Source organism: Frankliniella occidentalis, unplaced genomic scaffold (genome assembly GCF_000697945.3).
Source record: "Frankliniella occidentalis isolate FOCC.00 unplaced genomic scaffold, Focc_3.1 Scaffold20, whole genome shotgun sequence".
Lineage (NCBI taxonomy): Eukaryota > Metazoa > Arthropoda > Insecta > Thysanoptera > Thripidae > Frankliniella > Frankliniella occidentalis.
Window position 1 is genome coordinate 262,408 of NW_026267150.1, and position 11,757 is coordinate 274,164.

Below are 11,757 nucleotides of genomic sequence, written 5' to 3' on the forward strand. Positions count from 1 at the left end.
GTGTGTGTGTTTTATTTTGCAGAGTCCGGAACTGGGCGTTGAAGCTGGGCGTCACGTTATGGGCCTATGGCAAGGAGACTACGAAGATGAACGAGATCCAGCGGGTAAGTTAAGCAGCAGATCACTAAATGCTGTCGTAAATTCCTACAATTCTTTGGCCTGGCAGTTTTCATCAAAAGCCGGTCTACGGTTTGTCGCCCCAGAAGAGGCATTTTCCGCGTCATGAAATTGCGGAAATTGAGGAAAATCTCAGGATTTTAAAATGGTGTCAAGGAAATCAGGAAAATGTTAGGAACTTGGGGGAAAAGTTTGAGAAAATTCGCGTCAGGTGCTGCGCGCAAGAGCTAGAGCTAGCCTCGCGGTAGCGCGCCCTCTGAGCGCAGACCTGTGTCGCTTGTGCCTCTGGGTACTGTTGCTTGAATGTCAGGAAAACACCGTAAAACAGGCTAATATCACGTTAAGTCCCAGGGGGTCCATTAATCCCGTGCTTTGTGACCATACGTATGGTCACGTGGGACTCAACGTGATATGGACCATACGGGGTAATGTGGACCACCCTCTTATTCCAATGTCCCGCTTCTGCTTGACTTGCGCAACCAGTGAGCTGTCGCCCAGCATTGTCAGGAACAAAACTAAGTGGTAGTACGAGTCGAGCAGAAGCGGAATATAGAAAAAAGTGGGTGGTCCACTTCACCCCGTATGGTCCATATTAGCCTGTTTTACGGCATGTCTTTTTTCTTGTCAGGAAGAGGTCAGGAAATTTAAAAATGGGAATTTTGCAGCAACTCCGAAAAGTTCTCCATTTTCTTTCTTGTATAGGTGGCGTCGAACCTTTCTCCTCTTCCTTCCCCGGGCCCGGCTCGAGCCACACGCATTTCCCGGAGCGCCCAGTTTGTAGGCGACCGCGTGCTTTGGCGAGCTCTGCCACTCACTCGGCTGCCTAACCTGGGACGGTCAGGCGCGCCGGACCTTGGCGATCAGCAGCGCTTTGGCAGCGCTCGGTCGCCGGGGCAGGACCGAGGAGGGGAAATGAGTTGTGATGGGTAAATGTGGGTCATCGAATCGAGGAAGGAATTAGACGTGTGTGTGTGGTTGTGTGCGTGTGCTCGGAGGGCGTGAGGGGTGGGTTTGGTGGGAAGGGTCTAATCTCCGGTGTCTCTTTCTAAAGGGATCGCCGGGCCCCACTGGAGCCCTGGTGGAGCCCCATCCCCTCTGCACTCGGCTGCCCCGCTTTTGTTTTGTCCATCCTCCTGATAACCATCAACCTCCCGCGAGCTATCCTCAAGTTTCTCTGCACTGGGGAGGAAAAATAGACCGTCTTTTCCCCGTAATTCAATCCAGGGCCTTTTTTTTCCTATTTTGTATTTTTTGCTTTTTAAAAGATTTTTAGCTTTGAAAAGGCGCGTAATCACACTAAGCTTGTTTACCTTCCAATAGCACCCTATTAATAAAAAGGGAGTGAGAGGCGGAATTTCCTGTTTTTTCTTTCCCGTTCTTCCCTCTCGAGGGAGGCGGCGCGGCGCACGCCGAGAGAGCAGAAACTCATAAAGCGGAGTCTGGCGGGGCGGCGGCAGGGCGTAGTCTGGCACTGCACGTTGGGTGGCCTCTGATCATCATCTTTGGAATGTCGGCCATAGTCGGCTGGGTCCGCTTTTCATTACTAATCGTTATAATCTGGTTATAAATAGCCTTTTACGTGTTTTTTTTTCCTCCCTGTGTATTTCGTGCAGAGTGGTGCGGAGCTGTGTGAAGCGCGATACAGTAGAGTGGTGGGCGGCCGACTGGTGACTGTGCGTGTTTGTTTGTGGGTCATTCCACGGGCCAAGCCCTGGAAGCATCGACCAACCTCACTTCCATTTCGCATGAATGTTTTAGCAGATGATACCTTGACACACCTTTCCTTTAAATTAATATGTACAAGTAACATTATCTAGACTTAACTTTATATAAAAAAAGCCATCGGAGTGGAAAAAAAAATGAAACGAGGACAAACTTTTAAAAATCACGTTAGTCTCAAATTTGTAACATCTGCTTTCATGATCCGGTACTGTACTGGGGAAAAGGTTACATAAGTGTGTCCCTGCAAGCACACTGATTAAACAGTCGAATTTTACCCCTAAATAATTTCTGCGCTAATTTGAACACTTTTTTTCATTTTTTTTTTATTTTTTTTGTTCGAAATCAGGAATTGTTTGGTGCACAAATTGGTTTCAAACGAAAGGAAGGTATAGGCTTAACTTAGCACAAACGTTTACACAAAAACACACGAATGTAAGTTGTTGAGTGTGACCTTGAGCAGTGACACTGAATAGGTGGTCACGCGATTTACGATTTTACATTACCCGCCTTCCCATATCGCAGCTTAAGCGAATATGGCAGGAGTTGGGGGAGCTCAGGGAGGGGGGGGGGACTCTCTCGCGTCGATAGTGAAGGCGCAAACGCACCGTCCGTTCGTCCGTCCATTTTCGCGCCTGTCAGAAGAGTAATGATGGTCTGTGGTCTGCCGCGACTCGCTGGCTGCGAGGAGTTTTATATATATATATACCGAAACTCCACGGTTTTCAAACATTCTGGTGAAAATCCCCCGAGCGAGCGAGGAGAGAAGATTGGGTAAGCGCAGCAGCTGCTCGCGCGGGCGATAATGCAGTGCATGTGTTTCGCTATATGTGTGTGAGGGCGGGACGGCACGGCCGGGACGCATGGCAAGTGGGAGGGAGCCGGGGCCCACTGGAGCCTGCCTGCTGGAACCCTGCTGCCTGCTGGAAATCACTGCCTCAAAACTCTGGAAAAAGATATGTGTCGCGTTGCATTTACTTGAAAACTAATACTATGAAAAAATAAGTGTGCGCTTACTTTCTGCCATACCCAATCACAAAGCAATTTATTGAAAGAAAGGAAGCTGCTGAAAATCTCTGCAACCTGCCTAAACCAATGTTGTAGAACAATGGAGGAACCTGCCTATAATACAACAACCCCGCTGTGGGAACCACGCTGGAGATTCGCTGGGAGCCCCGCTGGAGCTCCACTGGAGCAGCTTATTCCGGCGGATTGGCGAGAGATTCTGCGGAGACGTGTTCTGTATGCCAATAAAATACTGAAGGGGAGGGGGAGCTCGGATAGGGGAAGTGGGAGGAGAGGGGGCGGGAGGAAGGGGCGCAGATAGCACGCCGCGTTCGTTAGCCGGGCTGCGAGCCGATTTGACGTAGTGATGTGTTCCCATTGAGTTTGCTATAAAAGTATCGCCAGGCGTGGCGTAGGGTGGGACGCGCGGGGGGAAAGAGAGAGAGAGAGAGAGAGAGAGAGAGAGAGAGAGAGAGAGAGAGAGAGAGAGAGAGAGAGAGGGGGGGGGGTGCTCGGGGGGTTGGGAAGAGATATAAGCCCGTGCGGTGTGCGGTTGCTCGTTTTTTTCCCCTCGCCCCCTCCTCAACAAAAGGGCGCTGCCAACGAGAAGGTGATTGTCCAGTAGTCAGCAGGTCTGGGTGGGTTTGCGGTAATTGTTTCCAGCGTGACCCTGGATAAAATCTTTTTTCCAGCTATAAAAGTATATTTTTTCATTAATTCACCGAAAATAAATTTTATCGGACTCGCACAGCCTGCTGGGCGCCCTGCTACTGCCTTCGGTCGAGGTCGTATGCCTACGGGCCTAAATCGCGGAGAGATCCCTTATCCCTTCGCGTCTCGAGCAGTCATTGAGATCTAAACAGAATTAGCACAATAAAAATGTTAACGATGCGGCACAGTTGAAAATTTGTTGGTATATCTCTCAGAAGTGCGCCCAGAGTGGCGTTCAGTCTCTCCTCTTTTTTTCCGTTACTCTGTAAATCCAGGAGTTGTTTTCTTCCTCTTCGCCCTGAGGATTATACGGTGTTGTGAAGATTTAAAGAAAAGCACAACCGGCTACACTGATAAACTAAGTTTTCAACTGCTCAACACTTGTGTGCAACTGCAAGTTAAATACTTGCAGGTGTTCAACTCCGCAGTTGCACACTTGCAAGTATTCAACTTACAGTTTTACACTTACAAGTTGTTGTGTCCGTGGGCGGGCCATGTTGGGGATAAATGATAACTTTTAACTTGGTGTTAACTCTGCTTCTGAGAGGGAGGTGCAGACCACTACTCGGTACTGGACCGCTGCCGAAATAACTGACTAGCGACTCAGACTCACTACCTGGCCTCTGGTGGCGCTGCGCGTGCCCCCCGCGGCCAGGTTTGTAACTAATCGTCTTTCTGCTAGACCACAACACCACACAAGTGTTGAGCAATTGAACACTTAGTTTATCAGTGTATTCTATAACATATTGCAAATTTTCAATAACCGGGGGGTGGGGGGGTGGATTTGGAGCGTCATATTAGGCGGTCGCCTGTGCTGTAGGCAGTCCCGCAGACCGCCGGCGTGTGGCGGGCCTGCCTAGCCGCGCGGCCGCAGGCGCTCAGACACACCCCGGCCATCGCCCCGCTCATGGGCAGTGGATCACGAACCGATTGGATGGACTGTATCGTGGGGATACCCCCGCTACGTGAGCAGCAGTCAAGCAGTCATGGGGAGTATGGCTCATGACCTGGAAAAATTTTGCTTTCTTCGTTCCCATTTCTTTTCTTTTTTTTGCGTAGATGTATAGAGGGAGCTTCTCTAACACTGTACGTCTCCAAATTCCCATTCACACAATCGGTTTTCGTATTTTGCGCTCGGGCCAACACTGGAATAAATTTGTGCCGCGTCAGCGCCCACACCGCCCCGTGGTATGGTGGTGGGCAGCATGAACAAAGGGGGACGACGTGGATGAGGAGGAGCTGGAGAACAGGAGCGTGACGACAAAGTTGCGACGCGTCAGGCGCGTGAAGTTTTTTCGGCAATAGGTGGGGGGTGGAGGAAAGGGAGAGGGAGAGAGAGGGAGAGAGAGGGAGAGGGAGAGGGAGAGAGAGGGAGAGGGAGAGGGGGTGGGGGAGGGGAGATGTGAGAAAAGGGAGATAGAGAGCATGAGAGAGGGAGGGAGAGAGGGTGCTAAATGGCTTGCTTAACGGTACCCGGTGCGCGTCGTTGTAAAGGTCGTGGGGGATGGAGGTGGCGGTTGGGGGACGCAAAGTGTGTTATGCGATCGTGCTCCGGCGGTTATTGTGCGGCGCGGGACGGATCAAGGACAAACGCCTTGCCTCTCTCTCTCTCTCTCTCTCTCTCTCTCTCTCTCTCTCTCTCTCTCTCTTTCCCCCCGCGCGTCCCACCCTACGCCACGCCTGGCGATACTTTTATAGCAAACTCAATGAGAACACATCACTACGTCAAATCGGCTCGCAGCCCGGCTAACGAACGCGGCGTGCTATCTGCGCCCCTTCCTCCCGCCCCCTCTCCTCCCACTTCCCCTATCCGAGCTCCCCCTCCCCTTCAGTATTTTATTGGCATACAGAACACGTCTCCGCAGAATCTCTCGCCAATCCGCCGGAATAAGCTGCTCCAGTGGAGCTCCAGCGGGGCTCCCAGCGAATCTCCAGCGTGGTTCCCACAGCGGGGTTGTTGTATTATAGGCAGGTTCCTCCATTGTTCTACAACATTGGTTTAGGCAGGTTGCAGAGATTTTCAGCAGCTTCCTTTCTTTCAATAAATTGCTTTGTGATTGGGGGTATGGCAGAAAGTAAGCGCACACTTATTTTTTCAGAGTATTAGTTTTCAAGTAAATGCAACGCGACACATATCTTTTTCCAGAGTTTTGAGGCAGTGATTTCCAGCAGGCAGCAGGGTTCCAGCAGGCAGGCTCCAGTGGGCCCCGGCTCCCTCCCACTTGCCATGCGTCCCGGCCGTGCCGTCCCGCCCTCACACACATATAGCGAAACACATGCACTGCATTATCGCCCGCGCGAGCAGCTGCTGCGCTTACCCAATCTTCTCTCCTCGCTCGCTCGGGGGATTTTCACCAGAATGTTTGAAAACCGTGGAGTTTCGGTATATATATATATAAAACTCCTCGCAGCCAGCGAGTCGCGGCAGACCACAGACCATCATTACTCTTCTGACAGGCGCGAAAATGGACGGACGAACGGACGGTGCGTTTGCGCCTTCACTATCGACGCGAGAGAGTCCCCCCCCCCTCCCTGAGCTCCCCCAACTCCTGCCATATTCGCTTAAGCTGCGATATGGGAAGGCGGGTAATGTAAAATCGTAAATCGCGTGACCACCTATTCAGTGTCACTGCTCAAGGTCACACTCAACAACTTACATTCGTGTGTTTTTGTGTAAACGTTTGTGCTAAGTTAAGCCTATACCTTCCTTTCGTTTGAAACCAATTTGTGCACCAAACAATTCCTGATTTCGAACAAAAAAAATAAAAAAAAAATGAAAAAAAGTGTTCAAATTAGCGCAGAAATTATTTAGGGGTAAAATTCGACTGTTTAATCAGTGTGCTTGCAGGGACACACTTATGTAACCTTTTCCCCAGTACAGTACCGGATCATGAAAGCAGATGTTACAAATTTGAGACTAACGTGATTTTTAAAAGTTTGTCCTCGTTTCATTTTTTTTTCCACTCCGATGGCTTTTTTTATATAAAGTTAAGTCTAGATAATGTTACTTGTACATATTAATTTAAAGGAAAGGTGTGTCAAGGTATCATCTGCTAAAACATTCATGCGAAATGGAAGTGAGGTTGGTCGATGCTTCCAGGGCTTGGCCCGTGGAATGACCCACAAACAAACACGCACAGTCACCAGTCGGCCGCCCACCACTCTACTGTATCGCGCTTCACACAGCTCCGCACCACTCTGCACGAAATACACAGGGAGGAAAAAAAAACACGTAAAAGGCTATTTATAACCAGATTATAACGATTAGTAATGAAAAGCGGACCCAGCCGACTATGGCCGACATTCCAAAGATGATGATCAGAGGCCACCCAACGTGCAGTGCCAGACTACGCCCTGCCGCCGCCCCGCCAGACTCCGCTTTATGAGTTTCTGCTCTCTCGGCGTGCGCCGCGCCGCCTCCCTCGAGAGGGAAGAACGGGAAAGAAAAAACAGGAAATTCCGCCTCTCACTCCCTTTTTATTAATAGGGTGCTATTGGAAGGTAAACAAGCTTAGTGTGATTACGCGCCTTTTCAAAGCTAAAAATCTTTTAAAAAGCAAAAAATACAAAATAGGAAAAAAAAGGCCCTGGATTGAATTACGGGGAAAAGACGGTCTATTTTTCCTCCCCAGTGCAGAGAAACTTGAGGATAGCTCGCGGGAGGTTGATGGTTATCAGGAGGATGGACAAAACAAAAGCAGGGCAGCCGAGTGCAGAGGGGATGGGGCTCCACCAGGGCTCCAGTGGGGCCCGGCGATCCCTTTAGAAAGAGACACCGGAGATTAGACCCTTCCCACCAAACCCACCCCTCACGCCCTCCGAGCACACGCACACAACCACACACACACGTCTAATTCCTTCCTCGATTCGATGACCCACATTTACCCATCACAACTCATTTCCCCTCCTCGGTCCTGCCCCGGCGACCGAGCGCTGCCAAAGCGCTGCTGATCGCCAAGGTCCGGCGCGCCTGACCGTCCCAGGTTAGGCAGCCGAGTGAGTGGCAGAGCTCGCCAAAGCACGCGGTCGCCTACAAACTGGGCGCTCCGGGAAATGCGTGTGGCTCGAGCCGGGCCCGGGGAAGGAAGAGGAGAAAGGTTCGACGCCACCTATACAAGAAAGAAAATGGAGAACTTTTCGGAGTTGCTGCAAAATTCCCATTTTTAAATTTCCTGACCTCTTCCTGACAAGAAAAAAGACATGCCGTAAAACAGGCTAATATGGACCATACGGGGTGAAGTGGACCACCCACTTTTTTCTATATTCCGCTTCTGCTCGACTCATACTACCACTTAGTTTTGTTCCTGACAATGCTGGGCGACAGCTCACTGGTTGCGCAAGTCAAGCAGAAGCGGGACATAGGAATAAGAGGGTGGTCCACATTACCCCGTATGGTCCATATCACGTTGAGTCCCACGTGACCATACGTATGGTCACAAAGCACGGGATTAATGGACCCCCTGGGACTTAACGTGATATTAGCCTGTTTTACGGTGTTTTCCTGACATTCAAGCAACAGTACCCAGAGGCACAAGCGACACAGGGCCTGCGCTCAGAGGGCGCGCTACCGCGAGGCTAGCTCTAGCTCTTGCGCGCAGCACCTGACGCGAATTTTCTCAAACTTTTCCCCCAAGTTCCTAACATTTTCCTGATTTCCTTGACACCATTTTAAAATCCTGAGATTTTCCTCAATTTCCGCAATTTCATGACGCGGAAAATGCCTCTTCTGAGGCGACAAACCGTAGACCGGCTTTTGATGAAAACTGCCAGGCCAAAGAATTGTAGGAATTTACGACAGCATTTAGTGATCTGCTGCTTAACTTACCCGCTGGATCTCGTTCATCTTCGTAGTCTCCTTGCCATAGGCCCATAACGTGACGCCCAGCTTCAACGCCCAGTTCCGGACTCTGCAAAATAAAACACACACACCATGAGAACCTTGTAAGCGTAAGCGAGGCATTATACCTATGGACAGAAACGCACACGCAATGCTCAGGAGGACCAAGACGCCCCCTCCTTCCCTCCCTCCCTCTTTCTCTCTCCCTTTCTCTCTCTCTCCCTCTCTCTCTCTCTCTCTCTCTCTCTCTCTCTCTCTCCCCCCTCCACGTCAAAAACAATGTCTGTTTCTTTTTTTTTGAGGAAAAAACGAAACCTTATTTGAAGAACTCCTATATTTGTTTTGTTTAATTCAAAGGATTGTGTGTGTGTGTGTGTGTAAAGAGAGGACCAGACATCATTCCGTAGATCCCCTGACTGACTGAGCGGCGGCCGGGCGGGGCTGGACGTGCAAGTCACTTGTGTAATCCCCCGGGTCGTGTCGAGTCGCGCTGCACACGTGCGCACACTCACACACGCACACACACACACACCCGCGCGCGCGCGCGCGCACGCACACAGGCGTTTGCCCGGCATATACCGCAGCAGGCACCCACCCCGGTTTATAAACGCCAGCCGACCCCCCGGCCCGGCCCGGCAGCCGCCGCCACGCCGCTGCGCTGTTGCCACGTCGTTTTGTAGCCAAGGAAAGGAAATTTTCACGGTAAATGTGGGTCACTGGGCAACCCTGGCAGGGCGGGCAGGGCAGGGCCGCTCACGCCTCGGCTCACACCGACCGCCCCCGGGGGGCGCCGCCGGGCGCGGGCGGGCGGGAGGGAGTGAGTTTGGGGTTTATCGAGAGCCCCGGCCGGGGCCTGGCAGCGGTGCAACAACAACAACAAACAGGACACCAACCGCGTGTCAGCTGTAATAAACTCTCGGTACCGTCGTCCATGCTCAAAATTTGACGACATTTTAAACTGTCAAATTTTTTGAGTTCTAAAAATAAAAAATAAGGCGAAAATTTGAAAGGTAGATCGTAGGCCAGGACCGGGGTCTTACTCAGACTCGCGCGTCCCTCGGTCCTACCTGGTCCGGTGCAAGCGGGTGCAAGGTGATCTGAACGGATATTCGCGATAGTCTGCTATTTAGTATTATGCTACACTGTGAAAAAAAGTAGGTATAGGTTTACAGGAAAATTTTCCTTGACGCAAGTTGTAAAATTACAATTTGTAATCGTAAAAATACATGCAGTATGTAACGACTTCAAATCTCTTGGCGAGTAAAAAATGGGCTGTCGTAAGTTTACAACTTAAATTGTAAATCGAGTTTACAATTTTTTTGTAAATTTACGACGATACTTTTCACAGTGGACAGTACTTATAGTTATACACACATTCATAAGAGTACATTACCATTTTCGAGACCTTTGGATGCTTTTCCACAATTTCAGGACAGCAGCGGCAGCGCCGCCGCGCACGGCCGGGGCGGGGTCAGACTCCATGAAGTATTGAGTTGTACTTGTACCCAGTACGTCTTGGAGTCAGGCCCCGACCCGGGCCGAGTCACCAGGATCGACGCAGCATCGCGCAGCATCTCCATGACGCTGGACCACCGAGTGTGGGGACGATCCAGCTAAACAGCAAATATGTTTGATATGTGTCCGGCTTTAAAGTTGTCTGGGCTGTTTTATAGTGTAATCCGTGTGTAGTGTAGTAGTAAAACTGTTGACAGCGTTTTCATTCTTCACCTCAGTTACAACCGCCACCAACCACCAAACTGTCTCACCAGGTGGTGCCCCAGGATATGTGGGCAGACAGTCTGGCACGTGAAAAACTCTGTCTGTGTGTGTGTGCGCGTGAGAGAGGGAGGGAGGGAGAGAGAGAGAGAGAGAGAGAGAGAGAGAGAGAGAGAGAGAGAGAGGGGCGAAGAAGGGGAAGAAAGAAAAACGAAGTAGAAAGAAAACTGACCCGACATGCCAACGCTCATGTGTGTTCGATTCGCTTTTCGATAAGGGACATGTAGAGGTTATACCGCCGGGGGTGGCTGGTTGCACGGTGGAAGGGGGAGGGAAGAAGGGTTCCAAAAAACAGACAAGTTGGCAAAAACACGTGACACCAGGTTATGTGCGACGGATAGGTGCGGATTGTCATAGATGTGTTCTTTTTTTGTTTTGTTTTTTGTTTTTGTTTTAGGCGGGGGGTGTTAATACCTCCCGACTTGTTTTGGTTTGGCCAGCCGCCGTTTCAGAACCTTGTTGAAGTTGCCCACAAAAATCTCCCCTTCCCTCCCTTCCCACTCCCCTACCTCTCCCGGCTCAAAAAATGTGTGTATAAAACATTGCGGCCTTTCAGCGAAGTTTGCGAACCACCACCATAGAAGTGTGTATAGGGACCGCTATATGCTGACCGCGGTGCTCAAATGGAACCGGTTCTCTTTAGATTTGTGCCCCCCCCCCCTTTTTCCCTGCCACACCCCTCTGAAACCTTTTGTATCCGCGTTACCGATGTGCCACGTAACAGCGCACGCACACCGGCTGGAATTTCATTTACTCGTGTGCTCTATCTATCTATCTATCTATCTATCTATCTATCTATCCAGCTATCTATCTAAGCGGTCAGCGCATTTATTTATCCGTCTTCCATTGAAAACCCTCGTAGTTGTTCTTGATCTTAAAATAGCGGGGACTTATTTGAGTGTAATTTTCTTTCGAGGGATCCACTAGGTATTCCCCGTCGCGAGTAGATGATATGTGAGTATTGTGTTGACGCGTATAGGCAAATATTAGTTTCGGTTCGAAACTTTCAAAAAGCCTCCGAAAATTCTACAGCACTCTCTCAATCCTCCATGGAATGGATTAATTTATCTGGCACAATAAACCAATTTCTTCTCTCCCTTCTAAGGGGGTGCACAGCTACAATTATTACATTATTGCATTATTACTGTTAACCTTTTCCGAAACCATCCATTTTTTCATCCACGCATGCATTCAGTCGACATTCATCTATCCATCAGACGCCTAGAAAGGGGCCTTACTTTTGTAGACAAGGCTGACTTGTTCCCGCGTAAGTCATGCGGGTATGGTTTTGAAGGCTGTGAAAGCGATGAGAGATGGAGGGGGAGGCGGTGTGGTGTGGTGGCGGACCAACCCAGGGCGTGCGAGAGAGACAATAGTGTCGGAGTCGAAGAGAAAAAGGGATGGGTGTCAAAAGGGGAGAGGAGGGAGGGGTTGGGGAGAAAGGGGGCAAGTTTCGGGGCGTCCGCCAAACGAGATAAGTTTTAAAGCGTACAGACGCTTCTCGAACACGCAGCTCTGCGGTCCAGCGCGTGGCCACAGCCTCACTTCATCCCCCGTTTTTTTGTGTGTGTGCTTTTTTCACTCATCCAATT

At 50.3% G+C, this 11,757-nt stretch overlaps 1 protein-coding gene across 1 annotated transcript in view; it reads left to right on the forward strand.

Annotated features, from left to right (window-relative positions):
• LOC127748924 (voltage-dependent calcium channel subunit alpha-2/delta-3-like) overlaps positions 1-11,757 on the forward strand; it is a 63,079-nt gene that overhangs the window by 42,066 nt on the left and 9,256 nt on the right. The window contains exon 3 of the mRNA XM_052264640.1: positions 23-104. Within this exon, the coding sequence (XP_052120600.1) occupies positions 23-104 (82 nt within the window). The remainder of the gene's footprint in view (positions 1-22; positions 105-11,757) is intronic.